Source organism: Bos mutus, chromosome 16, assembly GCF_027580195.1.
Source record: "Bos mutus isolate GX-2022 chromosome 16, NWIPB_WYAK_1.1, whole genome shotgun sequence".
NCBI classification, from domain to species: Eukaryota; Metazoa; Chordata; class Mammalia; order Artiodactyla; family Bovidae; genus Bos; species Bos mutus.
Window position 1 is genome coordinate 29,515,383 of NC_091632.1, and position 25,194 is coordinate 29,540,576.

Below are 25,194 nucleotides of genomic sequence, written 5' to 3' on the forward strand. Positions count from 1 at the left end.
TGATGCTTCAGCGAACTAAATCCCCAACCCCAGTTTGGTAGGCTTGAACTTCACAGATATTCTGGAGATGAACCCAGGGATTTAGAGATGGAAAGGTTCCATATTTCTGAATGCCCATGTGAACCTAACCAAGCCTGCAGACCCCAGGAGTCTTATTCATGCTTTTGCTGGCAAGACACAGCAATCTCAGTTTCTTGGGCCTCCTTCTCCCACTACTTTCCTGCCAGCAGCAGGAAGCATGAAGAACAGGCCTCCTAGACAGAGGGAAGTGAGTCATCCTGCCTTTATCACCCACCCACGGTCCTTGCAGTGCAGGTGAGAATCTGCTCATTGAGCTAGTTGGGCTCATTGAGCTCACAATTAGAGCTAGTTGCTCTCTGGCTCTAATTAATCTCTTCCTGTTCACCATGTCCCATCCTGCCCACTGGAGAATTCCATATCTCTGCCCCTCAACCTTTCCTAATCTTGGCTAGCTTTCAAGATTCAATTCAAGTCCCTTCTCTAGAAAAGTCTTCTCTGGCTACTCCAGCCCAGCCCATGCTGATTTCATCCCCACTCTGAAATTGTTTTCTTAGTTAGCTTCCCATGGAGTGGTACCAAATCACCTTCAAATTCCAATTTGCTTACTCCATTTTCCTCTCCCAGCCTGTAAGACTCTTAGGGACCATGCAGTGATGTATCAGAAAGAACAATGAACCTGGATTCCAAACCCTGTTTCATTGCATATTACCATTGTGACCTTGGTTTGAGAAATGGACTTCTCCAGTCCTCTGTTTACCCATAAGTAATGCCCTCCCAGCAGAGTGGAAAATAAGATATCGTGTATGAATCTCTAAGAAACTAGTCAATCAATAATGGACCTCTTGGCTACCAGGCACTCAAAGTTCTCTTGATTTTTATCCCTCCTTTATTCCCTCTCTTTCTTTTTTATTATTCTTGTAGATTACCCAGTGCCTGCAGCTCAGTACTTGGTATATTCTTGTTATTCAGTCACTAAGTCATATCCAACTCTTTGAGACCCCATGGACTGCAGTGCACCAGGCTTCTCTGTCCTTTACTATCTCCTGGAGTTTGCTTAAACTCATTGAGTTAAACTCTGTTGAGTCCATGATGCCATCCAACCATTTCATCCTCTGTCTTCCCCTTCTTCTCTCCTTCAACCTTTCCCAGCATCAGGGTCTTTTCCAATGAGTCAGCTCTTTGCATCAGGTGACCAAAGTATTGGAGCTTCAGGTTCGGCATCAGTCCTTCCAGTGATATATTCAAGGTATATATGGGTGCTCAATAAGTAATGAATATCCTTTTCAGTACAGATTTCTTTGTATCTCTTTAAGGACAAGGGTGATTCCATTCAGCTCACCCTTGTATCAAGTACACAACCCTGTGCCCAGCACAAAGGAGACCATCAGTCATGTTTGCTGAGTGCATGAACTGTGTGCTTTGAGTGTTCAAAGAAGAATGGATATGCAGGGAAAGAGTTGAGGGAAGTGTCATCCCCTGAGTTGAACCAATGAAGTTCTATAAGAGATGGAAGAGTGGTGGTTTCCCATGGGATGAATTTTCTGAGCTAGTGTTAAAAAGAGAGCAGAGCCATTCATATGCTACTACTTGCAGGAGTTGGACAGAAAGATAAAGGGAGCATTGATAGACAGCAATGGGGTCTTTAAAAAGTGAGAAATCCCTAGGAGTCTTCCAAGTGCTGATATATAAGTGTACCTGCTATGCCTTGGGTATGCATTTCCTTTTCCAGCAGAAAGTGTATTTTACCTGCTGGCAAAGAGCAACAATTCACTTGCAGCACAGGAAGAAAGCTGCTGAAAATCAAAGAAAAGCAGCAGGCAGGAACCTATAAGCGAGTCCCATTTCCCCATCCCCTAGACAGAAAGCTTGGAAAAAGAGCACTTTAAATTCTACTCTACACTTTTCTGGGAGAAGATGATTCCGTTGTAAATTATTGAACATTTCATTTAAGCTTCATAAATAAGAAACTCAGATGAAAACGGTACATGTTGGATCCGTTTGGCAACATATAATTTCTGTCTTCCTTCCTCAATCTGTCACCCTTCATCTACGTCGGAAAATTTCTACTTCATTATAGGCAATTGAAGGTCTCAATCAGTTGTCTGAGAGTAGTTTATGTCCCAAAGGTAATCTAATTTCTCCAGCCAAGTATGTACCTGGGACTTGCGAACATACTGGTGGAGATAAATATGTGCTTTGAACAGATCTGGGGGTGTTGCAATAGCCCAACTCAATCCAGTGACAGGTACCAGCCCAGCCAGGGGCCAGCTCCTTGCTGACACCTGGACTCCCTAAATCCCTGGTTTCATCAGACTCAGTGGGCTAAGCTTCAGCAAACTGACAACAGGTGTGCCGAGGACCAACCTGTATCTGTCTGGGGCACACCAAAAAATGACTCCAAATTCTGGAATAGTTCTCTGAGCCAGGTAATAATGCTATGGGCTACTCTTACGATGCACCAGGTACTGTGCTTTCTCTACATTGGCTCATTTAATCTCCAGGACCCTCTGAGATAGACACTATTACTCTTACCATTTTACAGAGAATAAAGCTCAAAGATATGAAGGAATCAGAGTTACACACGTATGTTTGGTCGGCGCAAAAGTATTGAGGTTTTGCACTGTTGGACTTTGCCATTCAATATTGGAATACATTCTTAAATAAATGTGGTTATGTTATACATCATTTTAATGCATATTTCTCACTTTAGGTTTTTTGCTAATGACATTACTTGCTGTGTATTTTATATGTATTTTAGACTATGGAAGTGATATTAGACAAAAATCAAATTTGAGTGATTTTCTTATTTGAGTTCAAAACGGGTTGTAAAGCAGCAGAGATAACTTCCAAATCAACAACCCATTTGGCTCAGGAACTGCTAATGAACGTACAGTGCAGTGGTGGTTCAAGAAGTTTTGCAAAAAAGATGAGAGCCTTGAAGATGAGGAGCATAGTGGCTGGCCATCAGAAGTTGACAGCAATTGAGAGCAATCATCAAAGCTGACCCTCTTACAACTATGTGAGAAGTTGCTGGAGAACTCAACATCGACCATTTTATGGTCGTTCAACATTTGAAACAAACTGAAAAGGTGAAAAAGTTCAATAAGTGGATGCCTTGTGAGCTGACCAAAAGTTAAAAAAAAAAAATGTCATTTGGAAGTGTCATCTTCTCTTATTCTGTGCAACAAGAAACCGTTACTTGATCGGATTGTGATGTGTGATGAAAAGTGGATTTTATATGACAACTGACAATGACCAGCTCAGTGGTTGGACTAAGCAGTTCTAAAGCACTTCCCAGAGCAAAACTTGAAAGCACCAATGAAAGGTCATGGCCACTGTTTGGTAGTCTACTGCCCGTCTGATCCACTACAGTGGGATTCAATTCTGAATCCCAGGGAAACCATTACATCTGAGAAGTATGCTCAGCAAATCAATGAGATGCACCAAAAACTACAATGCCTGCAGCTGGCACTGGTCAACAGAAAGTGCCCAGTTCTTCTCCACAACAATGCCCAACCACAGGCCACACAACCAACGCTTCAAAAGTTGGACGAATTGGGCTACAAAGTTTTGCCTCATCCACCATATTCATGTCACTACTCGCCAACCATCTACCACTTCTTCAAGCATGTGGACAACTTTTTTCAGGGAAAACACTTCTACAACCACCAGGAGACAGAAAATGCTTTCCAAGAGTTTGTTAAATCCCGAAGCATGGATTTTTACACTATAGGAATAAGCAAGCTTATTTCTCATTGGCAAAACTGTGTTAATTGTAATAGTTCCTATTTTGATTAATCAAGATGTGTTTGAAATGAGTTACAGTGATTTAAAATTTACAGTCCAAAACCCCCACAATTACATTTGAACCAACCTAATAGAAAGTGGCAGAACCTAAATATTAATGTCCAGCAGACCTCAAAGTTCACCTCCACCAGTGTTGACACTTTATTTTTTTTAGTATTTGTTTGTTTTTTATGTTTGACTGAGCCAGGTCTCAGTTGTAGCATGCAGGATCTCTGCTGCTTCACGTGGGATCTTCTGTCGGCAGTGCGCAGGCTCTGGAGTGCGTGGGCTCAGTAGCTGTGACTCACAGGCTTAGTTCCCCATTGACATGTGGAATCTTAGTTCCCCAACCAGGGATCGAACCCACATCTCCTGCATTGGAAGGCAATTCTTAACCAATGGACCACTAAGGAAGTCCCAATGTTGACACTTTAGAGAAAGAAAGAACTAAAGGTAAGGAACTGACTGGAGCGGGTTTGAGAAGAGGAAGAAAGGGGCTGATTCTAACACTTTCTGACCTGAGAGCCTGGTCAGTAAGGCCTGGTAGGTTCTGCCTTACCCGGGCATGGAGGGGCTCACTGCACAGGCTGTACTAAAATGACACTGAGGAGGCAGTGCAGAACCCTCTGGCTCCCACACATCATTCACCTTCCTGAAACCAAGCCCTTGTTAAGGAAGGGTTGCTCGATGCATTTCCTGTCAAAATCGTCCCTCTTCCTTCAAGGCTCCTGGGAGGTCACAACTGCTCTGGGGAGGGGAGGAACTGAAGGGAAGAGTAAGGCATTCAGTCCTAAAAGCCCTGACCCCTGAGGCCAGAAGCCAAGGGTCATCTCCAGCTGGTCGCAGACTTACTCTTTGGCTTGTGTGTGCGCTTAGTCGCTCAGTCATGTCCGACTCTTTTGTGACCCTTTGGACTGTAGCCCGCCAGGCTCCTCTGACCATGGGATTCTCCAGGCAAGAAGACTGAAGTGGGTTGCCATGGCCTCCTCCAGAGGATCTTCCCGACCCAGGGACTGACCCCAGGTCTCCCACATTACAGACAGATTCTTTACCACCTGAGCCACCAGGGAAGTCTGAAATGTTTGTGTCCCCGCCACATTCCAGTGTGATGGTATTAGAAGAAGGAGCCTTTGAGAGATGACTAGTTCATGAGGGTAGAGTCCTCACGAATGGGACTAGTGATCTCGTAAAAGAGACCTCAGAGAGTTTTCTTGGTTTTTTGCTGTATGAGAACACAGTGAGAAGATGGTCTATGAACCAAGAAGCAGGAGCTCACCAGACATCAAATCTGCTGGTGCCTTGATCTTGAACTTCTTAGCCTCCATAACTGTGAGAAACACATGTTTGTTGTTTGAGTCACCAGCCCATTGCAGCCTAAGCAGACGAAGACACCATGGGCCAACAGAGATGGAGACTGGAGTGCTGCAGCTGGAAGCCAAGGCATACCACCAAGCATTCCCAGCAGCTACTGGAAGTTAGGAAGAGCCAAGAATACTCCCTGTTTAAAGCCTTTGGAAGGAGCATGGGTCTACCCACACCTTGATTTTGGCTCTCTAGACACCAGAACTGGGAGAGAATACATTTCTGTTGTTTTAAGCCACCAAGTTTGTGATCCTTTGTCATGGCAGCCACCCAGGTCTCCCACATTGCAGGTGGATTCTTTACTGACTGAGCCACCAGGGAAGCCCAAAATGTTTGTGTCCCCCCAAAATTCATCTATTGTAATCCTCATTCCAGCATGATGATATTAGGAGATGGAGCCTTTGGGAGATGACTAGGTCATGAGGGAAACTAATGCAGATGGGGAAAAGACTCCCCATCTCACATTCCTCGTAAGGTTGTGGTAAAGGTCAAAACACAGTCAGATCACCAGAGCACTGAGGAACCTAAATGGGAAGGAAATACAAAAAAGATGGAATATATGTACATGTATATGTATAGCTGATTCACTTTGCTGTACACAGAAACTAACACAACACTGTAAAGCAGCTGTATTCCTATAAAAAATTTTTTTTTCAAAAAACAGGTAGTTTGAAAAGAACAAGTGTTATTATATAAATGTAGAACAGCATGATCATCAATCTGGGTTCTAGTTGAGCCTACACAAAGAGATACCCAAAAGGATTCAGACTGACAACAAGGGACCCACAGGTGATGATTTGATCTTGTTGTATTTTTTTTTACAATTTCAGTCTTAATTAATGAGGGTGAGTTTGATGCTAGTTTGGTGCTAGAATAAAGACCCCCAAAGATGTCTGCATTGTAATCCCTGGAATGTGTGACTATATCATCTTACACTGACAAAAGGGAGTTATAGATGTAATTAGGTTACGAATCTTAAGATGGGAAGACTATCCCATGCTAATCAAGACCAGTGTAATCTCAAGGATCCTTTTTAAAAGGATTCAGAGACATCAGAGTAGAAGATGGAATCATGGAAGAAGAGCTCAGAGAAAAAAACAGATTTGAAAAAATGTTATACCTCTGACTTTCAAGACGGATTATGAGACCACAAGCCAAGGGATGCCGGCGACCTGTAGAAGCTAGAAATGGTAAAGAAATAAATTCTTTCCTAGAGTCTCCAGAAAGAATACTGCCCTGCCAAACTCCTGAACTGTAAAATAATAGATGTACTGTTTTGAACCACTAGACTGTGGTAATTTGCTGCATCATAAATAGGAAATTAATATATCTGTCAAACTGGTTGAACTGAAAATGAATGTGGGTAAGAGGATAGGGAGACACCCCAGATAATTCTAGATATTCTAGGAGATCCCCAGTGATCCTTTGTATTGAACCCTAAAGAATTTCCCTTGACGGTTGGGAAGTTTTTTTCCATTTTCTCCAGCTCCCTAGGGTCCCCCAGAAGTCATCCTCACATTGAAGTGCCCTTGGTAGCTACTACAGGGCACTACATCCCCTTACATTAAAGACCCTACAGCCTTGAGCTCAGTGAGACAGTGCATCTACAGTTGCTCCCCAAAAAGGATGCAGACATATGACATCCATACGGCCTCAGTCCCTGTCTATAATAGGTGCAGCTTGTTCTTCATCCACAACGTTCAACAAATGCTTTACAGGCTTATGTCCATACGGTCCTCAATTACACACTTCCCCAATGCAGTGTAAGCAAGAAATCTCACCAGTTGTAGCCAACCTGAGACTCTAAGTGCCTCAAGAAGACTTCCACAGCAGAGCACAGTTCTGAATGTCACTGACCAGGATAGTACCACTGCCCTCCCAAGGAGACCGGCAGCAAAAAGGAAGCTCTACACTGACCAGTTCATCCTCTTGACTTGGTGTGGATTTCCTATGTGGTGAAATTAGGATTTCCTAATAGGTAAAATGAGGAAATGGTAACCCACTCCAGTATCCTTGCCCAGAAAATTGCATGGACAGAGGATCCTGGCAAGCTAAGTCCATGGGGTCACAAGGAGTCAGACATGACTGTGCGCACATGCAATGCAAATGGATAAAATTAGGGGGGAATTAAACACGAGATCTGAACAGGATCTTAAGGTCATTTGCTCCACCCCATCCCAATTCAGCCTTCCCCATCCCTGACATATGTGGGATAACATTTGTTTCTGCATCTACCAACAGATCTGGTGCCTGGCACTGAGTATGGAATTGGAATATCCGCCATCATGAACTCACAGCAAAGCGTACCAGCCACCATGAATGCCAGGACTGGTGAGTAGGAAGACTGGTGTGGAAAGAGACCAGGACACTCTGACCTGAGGGCCATCGAGGACTGGTCAGATGGCAATTCCCCCTAGCGAACAGGTCCCTGGGTGAGGATTATTGGCCTAGGAACACCGTCTACCTGTAGCTCTTTGATTCCCTGTGCCTACCCTCTGGCATCTGACATGCAGGATGGAGTCCCACCCTCTCTGCACACTTGGCACCCAATGGTCTGAAGGGCTGCCCACTGCTGTGCAGAGCAGAGGTGTAAAACCCCATAAAAGCCAGTGTTGTAGCAAGTCATATTTCCTTCTAAATCATCTCACAGCAGGCAGAATGTGATACTTCTCACCCCATAAGACAGAACCTTCAGAAAGGCCACAGGCTGAAGGTCTAGACTTGGAAACAATCCATTTGAGCTTGGAGAAAGGAGAAGTCCACTGAGATTCTTGCTATTCTGGATCCAACAATTTTGGTTTCAAATCCCAGGCAAATTCCAAAGTCACTTTAGTAACTGGTAGCAGCCTGGGCTGGGCTGGTCTGAACCAATCCCTGTCCCAAGGTTGTCGAGCATAGACAACCTCTCTAGAGAACCTCAAGACATGGATCCCCAGGAGTCCTCAGATCTTATTGCCTACACACCTGTGGCCAGGTCGGTCAGAATGGCACCAGGAACAGAGGTAGTCAGGGTTGCCAGGAGCAGCATATCTGTACTTGCTTGTGACACCTGTTTTGCCCTGGTTGGCTTACTGAGAATGGCTGGGAGAAAATGGAGAGCTTAAAAATCAGCAGCCAGCTTTGTCCCACAGGTGAGTGTCTTGAGTTACTTATGCCTTCCTGCAGATTATTCATCTATATGCCAAGCCCCTGGACATCTTTCAAAGGGAAGGTGCTTAACAAAGTGTGAGATTAGTGTCAGCAATGACAAGCCAATCTTCATGGTCAGCAGACCTGCTGATAGCTTAGAAATCCACTGGGGGCCTAATTCTAATAAATATTGGCCCTCGTGTGGAACTTACGTAAAATAGGCTGGTTATTTTGATCCACAGAACTCGACAGTCCTCGAGACCTCATGGTGACAGCCTCCTCGGAAACCTCCATCTCCCTCATCTGGACCAAGGCCAGCGGCCCCATTGACCACTACCGAATTACCTTTACCCCGTCCTCTGGGATCGCCTCTGAAGTCACTGTGCCCAAGGACAGGACCTCGTATACACTGACAGATCTAGAGCCCGGGGCAGAGTACATCATTTCAATCACAGCTGAGAGGGGCCGGCAGCAGAGCCTGGAGTCCACTGTGGATGCCTTCACAGGTACCCGGGTAGCAGAAATCTCAGCTGGGTTCAGGGATCAGTGGATCTTAGGATGAGAAGATCATCTAGGCCACCCACTCTTCCAACACCCCATTGCCTCTAGAGAAAGGAAGAATTCTAGAGAAAGGTAGAGAAAGAAGAGACAGAGAAGAAATTAATAAATACCTCAAGAAAGAATGTGTATGTGTGTGCTTAGTCATTCAGTTGTGTCTGACTCTTTACAAACCCATGAATTGTAGCCCAACAGGCTCCTCTGTTCATGAAATTTTACAGGCAAAAATATTGGAGTTGATTGCCATTTCCTACCCCAGGGGATCTTTCCAACCCAAGGACTGAACCTGTATCTCCTGTGTGTCTCCTGCATTGGCAGGCAGACTCTTTACCATTGAGTCATCTGGGAAGCCTAAGAGAGAATGGCTGGAGGCGAAGGGGAGAGATGAACAAGGCTACCTGCATGCCTGAAATTATGTCCGGTTTCCTATAGGCTGGTCAGAGTAGTTAATTCCGTTCATTTTCTGCCTTCACTAAGTCAGTGGGCATTCAGAGGATCCATGGGATCGTGTTCAGTTCCTTCCAGGATATAAGTTTTAAATCCTCCATCAGTATTATGAATAATTCACAGAGGTGATGCTGTTTTTATGCTGCTGAGGGCATTCATTTTACAGTATCTGGCTTGGAGAAAGGAGAGTGGATGAGATAGCAGCGTGGTGGTTAACAAGTGCAGGTGTAAGTCCTTACTAGCAGGGAAAGCAGACCTCTTTGGTCAGATATCTCCTTTACCCCAGTGGTCCCACCACTTTATGTGGATTCCAGAACCATTCATTTCCTCTGTTTTCAGGCTTCCGCCCCATCTCCCATTTGCACTTTTCTCACGTGACCTCCTCCAGCGTGAACATCACCTGGAGTGACCCATCCCCTCCGGCAGACAGACTCATTCTCAACTACAGCCCACGGGATGAAGAGGAAGAAATGATGGAGGTCTCCCTGGATGCCACCAAGAGGCATGCTGTCCTGATGGGCCTGCAGCCAGCTACCGAGTACATTGTGAATCTGGTGGCAGTCCATGGCACAGTGACCTCTGAGCCCATCGTGGGCTCCATCACCACAGGTGGGGCTGGAGGACTTGGCAGCAGGTGATAATGGGGATTCCCATGGTAACCTTTATGAAATTTACAAAGAGAAACACCCAAGGAGTAGGGGACCACCTTGTTTATCCAGAGAGGGTCTATGAGTTGTTCTTAAACAGTCACCTCTTCCAGGGCTGCACAAAATGTATAAGATAGGAAGCTTCCACTTAGAAGATAGGATGGACTTGATGTCTTAAGGACGCCAGGGCTTTAATGCATTGATCCAGAGGTCCTCCTTCTATCAACTTAGAAGAAAACTCTGGAGAGAGCTAGTGTCCAAGAGGAGACCCTTCTACAGTGAGGAGACATCTGTTCCTCTTCTGGAGAGCTATCTCTTGACTGCCCAGTCAGTTCAATTTGTGAATGATGTTTCCCCAGAATCATATGAGACTGGCATGCAACCATATAGGGACCTGGTACTCTGAGAATCAGGTTGATCTGCATGTTGTCTGAAAAACACAGCTACTCTGAGATGCACTGAATCACTTGCATCTCATCCTTCTTACATACAGTCACAAATATGAGTGTGATGTGGGTGAGGACGTCTGTTTGGGTGATTTCTTATATACTTACAAGAAATGAAGAAGTGGATTAAACACTCAGCTGGTTTTGGCCCTGTAACCTGCCAGTACTAAAAAAAAAAAAAAAAATAGAGCATACAGTATAAATAAAAAAACAGTTTAGGAAAGTGGATTTGTTCTGGACTTGTACTCTGAAATCCCTGTACAGTCAATAGCAATTTTTCCAAATTGACCAAAGGTGGTTGATACAAAAAAGAGAGAGAGAGAGAAAGAGTTGGGTTTGTTCAAAAGAAGCTGCCCCAAAGAAAATGACCATTACTTCTAGTTCAAAACAAAACAACAAACTTGAAGGATATTTTCCCGTTGGCCTTCAGATATGTAAGAGTCGCTACAGAGGCATAGACCTTGACAGCTTGATTTCATTTTGTTAAAATACTCTCTAGGTGCATGGCTCTGGCCATATCTATGAGGTTTCAAGTGAAACTTCAGCCTGATCATGGTTTTAAGGTTTCCTTAGTATAAAGTGTAAGGTCTTGATTGCCTCTGGAACACCAATAGCTCTTGGTCCACATAAAACCAAAAATAGGAAATTGTTTCTCATATTATGCTTTCTGTCTTTTCCCCATGACCACCTGGATCCTTGTAGGAATTGATCCTCCCAAAGACATCACAATTAGCAATGTGACCAAGGACTCAGTTATGGTCTCCTGGAGCCCTCCTGTTGCATCTTTTGATTACTACCGAGTATCCTATCGGCCAACACAAGGTAATAAAGTTACTTGATTTCTCAAAGATGAATAGAATTTGGAACTGGATGAAGACTATTATGGCAGAACTAGCATATCCCAGGGGATATCACCCCCCTGCCTGTAATTTCCTCCTCTCTGTAGCACGCTGCATCAGAATGAGAGTGGGTAATGAGGAGTAGCCAAGGAACCCAGAACATACCAGCTCCTCCCACAAAAGGCTTGATTATATTCACACAGGAAGCAGGCCCTTTACAGGTAGAGTGAACCATGATAATCAGTCACCACTATCCAGACAGTATAGTGAGAAACAAAGAACTCTAAAAGAATCTGCCAAGAGCCAAGGTCACGTGCACTTTTCTGAGAGAATTAAAGTGAAAGTGAAGTAGCTCAGTCGTGTCTTACTCTTTGCGACCCCTGTGGACTGTATGTAGCCTACCAGGCTCCTCCGTCCATGGGATTCTCCAGGCAAGGATACTGGAGTGGGTTGCCATTTCCTTCTCCAGGGATCTTCCCGACCCAGGGATCAAACCCACGTCTCCCACATTGCAGGCAGACGCTTTACCGTCTTAGCCACCAGGGAAGTTGCAAAGAGTTGGACACAACTGAGAGAATTAAAGTCCAAGACTAAAACCCCTGGGGAATGCCTGAAGATACCACAGAGTCATATGGAGGAAACTACAGTGATGGTGGTCCTGTTACTGCTGCTCCATCCAAGTTATGAGTCAGAAGAAACAGGGCCAGACCTCACTTGCATCCTGCCAGCTCTTGCTGCTGCATGTGGAATTATTAAGGAAGTAGAGGGTACGCTTACTTCCAGTGAGCTGGGGGCATAATTTTCCAGACTACCGGATCTCTGGGCTGCATGGACTGGTCTGCAGCCATGCTTTCTATACTACTTGAAGACCAGCTTGTTAGAAAACCACCTAATAAATAGTCCCCCCCCCCCACTTTGTTCCTGGGATCCTATACAGTATGGGAGTGGGATCAGCATGCAAGGTATCTTCAAAGTCCAACATTCCCAGCCCCCTCTCTCCCAACTGGGTGCTGACCCTTGTGCTCATCTATCGAGGCTGCATGACAAGGTGCCATTGGGAGATCCTGTATCATGAGCTGCATTGATGTGAGATCCATGGAACTTGACCTGTGGCTTCTGCTCTTCCTTAGTGGGACGACTGGACAGCTCAGTGGTGCCCAACACGGTGACAGAATTCACCATCACCAAGCTGTACCCAGCTACAGAATATGAAATCAGCCTCAACAGTGTGCGGGGCAGGGAGGAGAGTGAGCGGATCTGCACTCTTGTGCACACAGGTGGGCATGCCTCCCCATGGGGGGACAAGGTGGGACCCCAGCTGAGGACCTGGGACCAACAGAAGTTATCCTGGCTAACTCAGAGGACACTGGTTCTGGGTTGGGGATGGGAGGTTGCCCTCCAGGTTGTTCCTTGGACTCACAATTTGAAGCAGTTTGCAAAGTTCCTCCCTTGGAGCTCCTCTGTAACACTAGGAGTTTAGAGAGTCACCCTCTAAGAGTCTTACTGGTTTAGGTCAGACATTTTCATGGCATTTCCAATATGAAAAGTAACCCTCCAAAGACTCATGACAGAAGTGAATTCCAGAACAGACATGTGATTCATCCCATCTAATTTTTTAAAAGACTCTGACAGGGAAACTTTACCTTAGAGAAAAAACAAAAGGGGTCTGTTATTCCAGTAACGACCCTTAGAATCATGAAACCCCTCATTCTACATGACCAGAACCACCAAGTAACTACATTTGCTTTTGCTTTATCATCCAGGGAGGAGGAAGGAGGTGCTTTTCTCTGGAAAAAATGATGGGCTTGAGAACAGGGCTCTGACAGACCCTACCTGCTCTTCTTTTCCGACTCCTCAGCCAGCTCATCATGTAGAACTAGACAGGTTTTCCACAGAAAACATGAGAGGGAACAGTGAAAGCTTTCGGTTCCAACCCCAGACGCAACTATCAGTGACAATATAGTTCCTGTATATTGAAGCATATATTCAGGAGTGCACTGACCCAGCACATAAGAAGACATCCAGCTTGCCTCATTAAGAGAACACCTGGATTTCCTGAGGCTGTTTACTTCCCTCAGGGAATGAACGGTACTTCATGAATGAGAGCAACTTGGAATTCCTCACTGCTCTTGTAGATTCGCTCACCAGCCCAGAAGGAGCATCTCTAAGGCCATGGCCAAAGAAATATTCCTTCAGAAACTCAAAAAATTATTCACCTGAGGACATCACAGGATGTTCCCATCTTCCCTACTGTCCTTCCATGCCTGTGACTACATATAGCACAGCCATGTTTTTGGTTCAATCTTACCCTTCCTATCAAGATGTCTATGACCATTAAAGTATCAACACATGTTGACCTGAAGGGATGCCCAGTGAGTATAAAGAAGCCCTCCTCGTCCATTTCTCTAAGTCTTAGAAATTCACATTAAAGAAATTAGGGTTTTTCTCAGTGAGGACAATAAAATGGACTTCACGAGCCTCCAAACCCAAAAGTATAAGAGAACAACTTAGGTCAAAAACTCACTCCTTGGGTTCTTGGTCATAAGCTGCTGCTGCTAAGTTGCTTCAGTCGTATCCAACTCTGTGCGACCCCTTTTAGACGGCAGCCCACCAGGCTCCCCCATCCCTGGGATTCTCCAGGCAGGAGTGGTTTGCCATTTCCTTCTCCAATGCATGAAAGTGAAAAGTGAAAGTGAAGTTGCTCAGTTTTGTCTGACACCTTGCAACCCCGTGGACTGCAGCCTACCAGGCTCCTCCATCCATGGGATTCTCCAGGCAAGAGTACTGGAGTGGGTTGCCATTTCCTTCTCCATTGGTCATAAGCAAGTATCTCTAAAGCATATATTCAGTAATGCACCGACCCAGCTTTCTTTCTTCAAGTTCAGGCAGAGCTATTTCAGCAACTCCCAACAACTAGATTACTCACAGAAATGTTTTATTTTGTTCTTTTGCTGTTGCTGTTGCTTTAGTGTGAGGTCTATGATTTTATAACTTTTGACTGATTACTCCTCAAGGTCTCCTGGTAGGTCTCAGAGAGGTCAAGCTAAATGTAGTCTCTTAAGATTTTTCTTCTTTATTTCTTTTTGGAAGGTTGCATTTGAAGACCTTGTTCAAGGCATAGATTATAGACACAATTCAGATGTTAAAATTGTAAATGGTTGTTTCTTTGAAATAAAGGACATAGACAAGCAATAAGAGCCTTCAGTTAGAGAAGAGGGAGAGATCAATAGCATATCTGGGTCCCCAAAATTAAATTACATGACACATAGGTTGAGCTGATACCTAAACTACTGTAATAACCTGCATTTCTAAGATAAATCCCAACTTTATGAAAGAGAGGTACAGTAAGGAAATGAGGCAGGGAACAGGAGCAGTAAAGAATCCACCTGCAGTTTAAGAGATGAGGCTTTGATCCCTGGGTTGGAAAGGTCCCTTGGAGAAGGAAATGACCACCCACTCCAGTATTCTTGCCTGGAGAATCCCATGGACAGAGGAGTCTGATGGGCTACAGTCCATAGTTTCGCAAAGAGTCAGACACAACTGAAGCAACTAAATCACATGTGTGAGAGAGAATAAGAATATGGTGCTATGATGAACAAACTCTGTTCCTCAACAGGCACTCCTGGCTTTAAGCCTGGACCAAGTCCCTTGACTCTCTATGCCAAAAAAGAGCCCAGGACTCAGTACAGAGTCAGCCTTGTGAGTAGCAAAGCAAGCATTCAATGAGCAGATATGACTTTAAAGCCAACTTGAGTCCCATTCCTCATTCCACAAGTATTTACTGAGCAATGTCTAAGTTCTAGGTGCTGGGGTTACTCCCTGACTTCAGGGAACTCCCACCACACTTCCTGCAGTTCTTCAACAGAGACTGTTTCACATGGCATGCCCCTTCTATCAACATTTATGCAAGTAAAAAGAGCCTGGGAAGCATATTAGCTCATCAGCTACAAAAATATAACAGTTTTGATATGTTCTTAAGTTTCTCTATCTAGGTTTAAATGTCTAAAGCACAAGAGTCATACCTTGGACTCCCCCATAACACCCGACTGCTCTGCACAGAAGAAGTTAATGAATCGATTTTTTAAAAGATCTGAGAGTAATTAAGGGAGTGCTGGGTGCTTGAGAGGAAGGAGAAATGGGAGAAGAGGAAGGGGCTGATGGAATCAGAAGGGGAGAAAGAAAAGAGGTCTTCACTCACTCCATTATTTTGTGTCACACAGCAGCAGACATGCATTCTAGGTGAAACCACAGGAGACAGTTCTCTCCTCTTCCATCCTGCAGTTCCTCTTACCTCTCCCTGGTATTTTCCCATGTTGTTTCAGCCATGGACAATCCTGCAGACCTGACTGCTACCAACATCACCCCAACCGAAGCCCTGCTGCAGTGGAAGGCGCCCATGAGCGAAGTAGAGAACTATGTCATTGTTCTCACCCACTTTGCAGGTGGGTGTCTGCAGGTCACTGCATTAGGCAGGTGGGAATGGTGGGGATTGGGGCTGAAGACCAGTATGAAAATTTTTTTTAAAAAATCTTTTTAATCTGAAAGAAAATTAGAAATTTCCCCGCTTTAATTTCACCATAAAGCCCTCAAGATAGCCCCCAAACTCTGTGAACTGTATCAACTATGGGAGTTGAGAAAGTTAAATCTAAAAAGTACAAAAAGGGCATGTAACCAATACAGAAACAGAAGTAGCACTTGAAAGACAAAACTCAGAACTTGCCCCAGAATGCTATGGGCAAGAAAGCTGACTTTTCTAGATATTTTACGAAGTGAGGAAAACACTAAAGGACCATCCATGATAACAGGTGACAGAGGATTCAGAACTACTAAATTCTTCTGTCGCTTTGATCTTCTCTACCGATATCTAACCCCAAAGGTTGAGCCAACATGAGATCTTGAGTTTTAATGTCTTCTTTGCCATACTTACTCACCTTAATGCTATTTGAAGTTGAATAGAGAAGCCCAAAGCAGAATGCTTTTGAGTAGTTCAAGTGTCTAGGCCTAGGAAATTATTTATCTGCCTAAATTATACATGTGCTCACAGAACATTGTGGGTTATAGGCAGAAATCCAGAGAACAAAGATACCAGAAGACAGAAGGCAGGCAGATGTCTTGATTTTCAAAAATGACAGATTAAGTTAATTCTGTAAGCTGCAAAGTAAACTGATTGTCAAAGCTTGGGAAAGAAACCAAAACAGACTATTAAATAAATTGGAAAGGAATTAATGATTACTACATACCAGCACAGGTTCACAAAGTATGAGTTTTGCCCAAACCACTTTTTGCTCCCCCCTTTTTTCACTAGAAAATCTGCTAGCACATCAGTATCTCAGCAAGGCATTAGAAGGCCCACCTCCCATTTAGATGGAAAACTGCATGATGGATCACATTTGGAGTTACATAGCTGACTGAATGACTGACCCTCCCCAGAGAATGAACATCATTACTGTGGATACATCCTAACCCTGCTATGTGCATGCGCAAGCCACGTCAACCCTACCACCCCTCCCTACACATTATGACCCTGCATTTCTAAATTCTCACCTGCCTTCTCAAGCCAACATGCACTTGCACATGTTCTTTCCTGTACCAGGAAACTCTTTCCCCACTTATCTACCTACTAAACTCATCCTTTAAGTCTCAGTTCCAACACAATCTCCTAGATCAAAGCTCTCATTATTCCCTTAAGGCAGTCAGGTGCACCTGCTCACGGATATGAAGCACAGAGTTCCACCTAGCAATTTCCATTCATTCAACAGCTACTTTTGCTTTTCCTCCAAAGTGCCATGCACTCTCTGAGACTACAATGATTCAAAGCAAAACACGAGTTCTTATCTTTGAAGAATTCGCTTCTAGTAAAGATGCAGACAAGTATGTGGGCAAATACATGATGTGAGCAAATACAAAACACCAGTCTGCCACACCTGATGGGCCACTATGATTTGGAGTGAGGGTGTGGAGGGGAAGAAAGAAGGCAGATCTTAGATCTGAGAAAAAGAGAAAAAGAAAAAGAGAATAGGAGAAAGACGTGAATTCCAAGAAAAAGAGCAGCCTGTGGTGCATTTAGAGAGAAAGCTTGGAGAGTCTCAGGAACTGCCATAGATGTGGCTGGAGCACTAACTGTTGGCACCATGTGGTAAAGGAGGATATTAAAAAGATAGAGCCATTATATGAGCTCTTTCAAAAGCCTAGTTTATATTTTAACTTGTTTGCATGCTTTTCTATGTCATTAGACCACAAAAAATGGAAACTTCAGCCCTGCCATTGTTTGGAGAAGTGCCCAGTAAACTCTATTAAATGCTGAATGACTCAGAAGTATTCTCAAGACACAATAAGAGGCTTGGCCTTGATCTAATGAACAGTTTTATCAACAGCTTGAATGAATATAGAAAAGATATGAATATGAAATTTATGTTTCAAACAAAACTGTGATCATTAGAATCCAAATTCAGATATATTTTAGTAAACTGAAATGGTAGCCCCACACTCAGTCAACAAGGAAAAATGCAGTAGAAATGAATGCAAATCCCTTCCCATGGGTGCAAAAAAATCAACTACACAAGGTAAGGTTGGGAGGGGGTAATAAACATGGTCTTTGATGATTTTTAATCTCAGCCTATGATAATAATATCCTCAGATCAGATCAGTCGCTCAGTCGTGTCCAACTCTTCGAGACCCCATGAATCACAGCACGCCAGGCCTCCCTGTCCATCACCAACTCGTGGAGTTCACTCAGACTCACGTCCATCGAGTCAGTGATGCCATGCAGCCATCTCATCCTCTGGCATCCTCTTCTCCTCCTGCCCCCAATCCCTCCCAGCATCAGAGTCTTTTCCAATGAGTCAACTCTTCACATGAGGTGGCCAAAGTACTGGAGTTTCAGCTTTAGCATCATTCCTTCCAAAGAAATCCCAGGGCTGATCTCCTTCAGAATGGACTGGTTGGATCTCCTTGCAGTCCAAGGGACTCTCAAGAGTCTTCTCCAACACCACAGTTCAAAGGCATCAATTCTTTGGCGCTCAGCCTTCTTCACAGTCCAACTCTCACATCCATACATGACCACAGGAAAAACCATAGCCTTGACTAGATGGACCTTTGTTGGCAAAGTAATGTCTCTGCTTTTGAATATGCTATCTAGGTTGGTCATAACTTTCCTTCCAAGGAGTAAGCGTTTTTTAATTTCATGGCTGCAGTCACCATCTGCAGTGATTTTGAAGCCCAAAAAAATAAAAATAAAGTCTGACACTGTTTCCACTGTTTCCCCATCTATTTCCCATGACGTGGTGGGACCAGACGCCATGGTCTTCGTTTTCTGAATGTTGAGCTTTAAGCCAACTTTTTCACTCTCCACTTTCACTTTCATCAAGAGGCTTTTGAGTTCCTCTTCACTTTCTGCCATAAGGGTGGTGTCATCTGCATATCTGAGGTGATTGATATTTCTCCCGGCGATCTTGATTCCAGTTTGTGTTTCTTCCAGTCCAGCGTTTCTCATAATGTACTCTGCATATAAGTTAAATAAACAGGGTGACAATATACAGCCTTGACAAACTCCTTTTCCTATTTGGAACCAGTCTGTTGTTCCATGTCCGGTTCTAAGTGTTGCTTCCTGACCTGCATACAAATTTCTCAAGAGGCAGATCAGGCGGTCTGGTATTCCCATCTCTTTCAGAATTTTCCACCCTAGGACCAGGATTAATATACACACTTGGCACAAATAAAAGCAGAGTCTTAACCTGTTTCTTTCGTTGTCAGCTCATCTCAATTATCATTCTCGATTCTCTTCTGAGTTTTGCATTTCAGCAGGGACACTGATAAACCATTCCTTGTTTAGAGAAAGGTGGCCAGGAATGTGACAGTTTTAGAATCATCTCATAAGATCCTCTGGAGAAGGCAATGGCAACGCACTCCAGTATTCTTGCCTGGAAAATCCCACGGACGGAGGAGCCTGGCAGGCTAAGTCCGTGGGGTCGCAAAGAGTTGGACATGACTAAGAGACTTCACTTTCTTTCACTTTCATACATGTAATGGGGGTTGGGCTGAATGCTCTTAGTCTAGGGGAGAGAAAACCTGATTAGGAAGAGTGAAGGGCAGGAAGGGGTCATGAAACAACAGATTTGGTTTATTCTAACTCCAGAGACCCAAGTAGATGTTATATGAAAGACTATTTGGCCTCCAAATAATCTCTCAATTATGATGAAAAATAAGATGAGAGGGGAGCTTTGTATGGAATATAATGCCAAGTTAAATAACCTCTAGAGGACTTTTTCCAAAATACTCTAATAGTGCATTTTTTTTAGGGAGTATCGTTGGACTGGATAAGTCTTTCCTAAGCTGAATAGTCTTGTTCAATCCTTATCCATATCCATCTGATTTTAGTTGCTGGAGAGACCATCCTGGTTGATGGAGACAGTGAGGAATTCCAGCTTGTTGACCTGCTTCCTAGGACCCACTACACGGTCACCATGTATGCCACCAGCGGGCCTCTCACCAGTGGTACTGTCAGTACCAACTTCTCTACCCGTGAGTACTCGAGTGGTCAGCTCCATGTCAATATCCCAGGAGGCCTTTATGCATCCTGAAAATGATCAGTTTCCAAGGGCTAGACTAGATTAGAGTCTATAGGTTTTGGACAATGCAGTTACGAGGTATTATTTTAGTTAACTGCAGCCCAAACGCCAGTGAAAGTGGGCTGCAACTCTCTTCCTGAGTCTGGCTGAGAGCAGTAGAACCAGGTCAAGAGAGGCTGGTATTGGGAATGCATCTGGCCCATTAAAGTCTGATGGATACTAAAGGGCTTAATATCTGGGAGAGAATTGCCAGGTGCAGTCATGGCCAGGAGAACAGTAGACAAAAGTATATTTGTGGGAATGATGTAAATTCAAGAGTGAACTCACAGACATGCAAGATTAACAAGGTCATGATTTCAGATTGGACGATGCCACATCCAGGCCCAGAGGACCAGGTGAGGGAAGAGGGAATAGTTTCAGGGATGATCGTGACGCTGAATGATTACCTTCTGCCCAGGAGTGTCCTTTATGCTCCTGTCCAAGCGAGAACTGGGGTCACCATGTGAGCAGCCCAGAGATCCCATAGGTGGACAAATTGGTCCACATGCCTGGCATCAAAGACGGAGGAGCTGGAGGGGTGCCCACTCCTCACATTTTCTCTTCTTTGCAGTCCTGGATGCCCCTGCAAATCTGACAGCTAGTGAAGTCACCAGACAAAGCGCCCTGATCTCCTGGCAGCCTCCCAGAGCAGAGATTGAAAACTACATCTTGACCTACAAATCCACTGATGGAAGCCGCAAGGTGAGATTTTTCTGGAAGCAACCCACAGGGAGTAAGCTAGGTTTGCCGTTACGGATACATAGCAGGCTGTTGAGGAAAGAGCACTCATCTGCAAGCCAGACATTTGTGTTAGTCTTGCCTCTACTCTTACTCTCTGTGCAAGTTGAGGCAAAACACTCAACCTCTCTGAGTCTCAGTTTCTTCTCTAGGTAATAGGGGCATCTACCCTGCAACTTCACTCGGTTGTGGTTGATGCTGCCAATACCAGCTTCCAAGCCAATTAATAAGTACATGGTATTGGAATGAATTTTCGGTAATAGGGCCATGCAAACATGAGCTGGATACCACATTCGACAGTCTCATGTGCCTCTCGATAAGCACGATAAAAGCTCCATCTATACAGCCCACAGCAAAGACATCACAAATTTCTGTTTTAGGTGGACAGTTGAAACAGGCTACCTATAGCACTGGTTGTCAAATGTTTGTTAACAGTGGAATCCTTTTTTTTTTTACAATGTGAAATCTTATACAGAAACCAAATATACAGAATAGGTTTCAGTAGAGCTAGTCCGCAGGTGTGCAAGAGGGAGGCCTAAGTTCCTCCTTCGTCACACCTCCAGGAGACCCCGTGTGATCTGAAAACCACAGAGTTCAATAACCCACAGCTAAGCTTGTCCAATGTGCATCCATGGGAGGGGAGCTGGCCTCAGTCCCACATAGAACATGTTCTCTCTGCTTATTGGAACATCTTCTCCTCATGTGATGTGGGATGAGAGAATAAAAATGGTCACTGTAATACTGACCATGGGGTCTGGACTTCCCCTTCCCTGCTCTCCTCCATGGTGAGCCCTCTGCTCACCAACCTCCACTTCCCTCCCCTGGTTCATCCTGCAGGAGCTGATTGTGGATGCAGAGGACACGTGGATCCGACTGGAAGGCCTGTCAGAGAGCACAGACTACACGGTGCTCCTGCAGGCGGCCCAGGACACGGAGCGGAGCAGCATCACCTCCACTGCCTTTGTCACAGGTGAGAGAGGTACCTCCACCCTGCCATCTCCTCCTCCCCTGCATGGCATTTGGCTCCTCAGCAGCCTCTGCTGAGACTTGGCCAGGGAGGAGCCCACCAGAGAAGCTCAATTGCCTCTTCTTGCAAAGAAAAATAATTATTTTCCCCTACTCCTGCCTTCCCCAACTGCCATGGCCCTGTCAGGAACCTCTCACTACCAAGGCAACCATAGGAACCAACAACACAAATTCCTGGTCCTCCTGCACCAACTAAGTGCACCAAGTAAGAGAGCAGGCTCCTGTGCAGATTTTCTGCAAGGGTTTTTCCAGCACGGTTTGTCCTTCCCTCCTTCCTGCCTCTGCTGCCTGTAAAAGTCGCACAAATAAAGCCCCAGTATGAAGTCTGCAGTTCTCCATCCACAAAGCACTTCTGCATTTCCATGGTCTCAACCCATTCTTTTACAACAACTGGTGAGAAGGGTGTTATTATCCCCATTCACCTCAGACGATGAAACTTAGGTGCCTGGAAATCAAATGACTTACATGTTAGTAAGTTCTGGGTCAGAACTTGAACCAAGGTCTTCCACTTCTAAATCCAGCATTCCTTCTGCCTTCCTTCATCTAAGTATTGGGTTGGTCATAAAGTTTCTTCAGGTTTTTCCATCTCATTGTACAGAAAAACCCAAATGAACTTTTTGGCTAACCCAATATCAGAAGAAGATACTGGAAATACCCTTAAAGGGTGAAAAGTGAAGTGAAATTGTTAGTCACTCAGTCATGTCTGACTCTTTGCGACCCCATGAACTGCAGTCTACATACTTCTCTGTCCATGGAATTCTCCAGGCAGGAAGACTGGAGTGGGTTGCCATTCCCTTCTCCAGGGGGTCGTCCTGATCCAGGGATAGAACCTGAGTCTCCTGCATCGCAGGCAGAATTGTTACTGTCTGAGTCACCAGGGAACCCCACCTTAAGGGGTAAGGTTGGTCTAATGTGTACAACAGGAAATAAAGTAACACCTGATATTTGAGGGCTGTTTGACAGGCACTGTTACAACAGTATTATGTATTCTAACTTAATCCCCATGGCAGTCTATGAGGTATGTTCTAGTTTCCTTATTTACAGATATGGAAACGGGGCCAAAGAGAGATGAGGTAACTCACCCAAGATCCCATAGCTCTCAGGTAGAACAGCTGGGATTGACCCCAGGTGTGCTAGCTCTGTGGTCTGTGTTAACAACCCTTCCCACCACTTTTCATGGTGCCTCTCTGCAGTCTGTAATGTGGTGCTGCCCTGTCCAGACTGTATCTTCTCCCCACCCCATATTTAGAGGAGGGTGGCTGTACACCATGTGGGGCAAGTGTACTGTTAGTCGCTCAGTCATGTCCAACTCTTTGCAAACCCATGGACGGTAGCCCACCAGGCTCCTCTGTCCACGGGATTCTCCAGGCAAGAATACTGGAGTGGGTTGCCATTTCCTTCTCCAGGGGATCTTGCTGACTCAGAGATCAAAACCATAGCTCTTGCAGCTCCTGCACTGGCAGACTGATTCTTTATCATCTTTATCATCTAAGCCAGCAGAGCAAGTGAAGCCATGTTCGTTATCTGTAGACACACTTCTGTTGTCATCTCAGAGCACCAGGGTGACTGGATTCCTGTCCACCCCCAGAGCCCATCCTCCCATCACTGGAGAGAGGTGACAGAAAGTCACCCATCTACCCAGGTGCCTCCCCCACTGCTGCTGCTGCTGCTGCTGCTAAGTCGCTTCAGTCGTGTCTGACTCTGTGCAACCCCATAGACGGCAGCCCACCAGGCTCCCCCGTCTCTGGGATTCTCCAGGCAAGAACACTGGAGTGGGTTGCCATTTCCTTCTCCAATGCATGGAAGTGAAAAGTGAAAGTGAAGTCACTCAGTTGTGTCCGACTCTGAGTGACCCCATGGACTGCAGCCTACCAGGCTCCTCCATGGGATTTTCCAGGCATGTGTACTGGAGTGGGGTGCCATTGCCTTCTCCGCCTCCCCCACTGCTGCTGCTGCTGCTGCTGCTAAGTTGCTTCAGTCATGTCCGACTCTGTTCGACCCCATAGACAAAGCAGGGCACTGGCTCAAATACACCCAAATGTCACTAGTGATTCCGTAGGGTAGTGAAATTATGACTGAGTCTCCCTTTTCCTTCCTTTTTATACTTTTCAATATCTTTCAAAGTGTTGACAATGAGCACAATAATCAGAAAAACAATTTTTAATTAAAACATAAAAATAAACTTTGGTCACTCAATGAAGACATGTATCCAAGACGGGTCTTTGACAAGTAGAATTTGGAGGACACTTGATCTCTTTTATGGGGCTGAAGTCAAGTCAGCTCAAGCTCCATGACTTTCTAGAGGTGTCTTATCTCAGAACCAAGGTGTCACCATCTTTCTCAAGCCCTTTCCTGCACATTAATCCTGCAGGTTAATTAAAGGGTCCTCCAGGGTTTCCCTTCTCAAGCCACCGCCCAAGACCCAGGGATTGGAGCTTTTCACTGAATTAAAATTTTCCTTCCCCTAAAAAGGACACAGATGACAGAAACATAAACAAAGCCCCTGATCTGCATATTTATTAGGTCTAAACTACTCATTTCATTCCCCAAATGCATGGGTTTCACTGCTTGCTCAGTGTAGTATGAGCTTTCAATTCCCATCCTAGTAACACCACAGCTAGTGGTGGTGGGCAGGATGACAATATGCCTGGGGTTTCTGCAGTATCTTGCAGCTGTGCCTTGCTCCATATCCGCCTGGATTGTAACAGCATGCCAGATTCCGAGCCCTCCGCTGGCCTCTGTTAGATGAAGTCACCCCCAAAGGGTGTGCAATAGTTTGAGTCTAGAATCCCAAATCCAGCTGGGGGCCCAGTAAGGTCCAGTAAACAGAGGGTTGACAATTTGTGGAAATCTGGGACGGAGCCCAGGGTAGTGGCTTTGTTCCGTGGACAGCACAGGGGGACCATCAAGATGTATTTAGGTGTTTGTTCTTTTTGTGAGACTTCAGGTGGCACTGAGCCCCCGCAGCATGACCAGTAACCCCCCTGAAAAGGAGAGCACTGAAGAGCCCACTTGCCTGTAACAGCAGTGTGATTACTACCCAAGTTGTTCCATGCAGTTTGGGGAACCAGAGACAGACTTACCACTACAACTACAGTGGTTCATGGCAAAGAGGGGTCTATGTCTAGAAGTTTTCACAGAGTTTCCCTGGAAAGCTCAAATTTAAATCTCAATCACTGATGCATCCCAAACCCACTGAAATGACCAGTGGCATAGTGACAATCCAGGGACAGAAGCAAAGCACAAGACATCACCTCGCACAAAGCTGGGCACATCGCAGACGTAATAAATGGGGGTTGAGAGGAGCAGTTAAACCCCAGGTGCAGAGCCTGGGAAGAGGGGTTTCTGATGAAAAGCTGTAGGAGGAGAAGATTTTTAATACCCTTTACCGGGACAGCCCATGCAAAGAGGGACTGCATACAGAGTATGATGCACGTGTCTCTCTGATTGCAGGCTCTTTCGGCCACCTCACATGCAGATTTCCTCAAATGAATTACACAGAGCTTACAGAGTCATTTGCATGTCAATACTTTTTTTAAGATTCAAAGCAACTGACACAGTAAATTTTATTGTTTACATAACAACAGGC

General features: G+C 45.0%; 1 protein-coding gene across 2 annotated transcripts in view; it reads left to right on the plus strand.

The window, feature by feature from the left end:
• TNR (tenascin R) overlaps positions 1-25,194 on the plus strand; it is a 92,132-nt gene that overhangs the window by 37,533 nt on the left and 29,405 nt on the right. For both annotated transcript variants that reach the window (XM_070384451.1, XM_070384452.1), the window contains 9 exons: positions 7,411-7,500; positions 8,541-8,804; positions 9,643-9,912; positions 11,099-11,218; positions 12,366-12,512; positions 15,558-15,677; positions 19,612-19,755; positions 20,413-20,543; positions 21,417-21,549. In XM_070384451.1, coding sequence (XP_070240552.1) covers positions 7,411-7,500; positions 8,541-8,804; positions 9,643-9,912; positions 11,099-11,218; positions 12,366-12,512; positions 15,558-15,677; positions 19,612-19,755; positions 20,413-20,543; positions 21,417-21,549 — 1,419 coding nt within the window. The remainder of the gene's footprint in view (positions 1-7,410; positions 7,501-8,540; positions 8,805-9,642; positions 9,913-11,098; positions 11,219-12,365; positions 12,513-15,557; positions 15,678-19,611; positions 19,756-20,412; positions 20,544-21,416; positions 21,550-25,194) is intronic.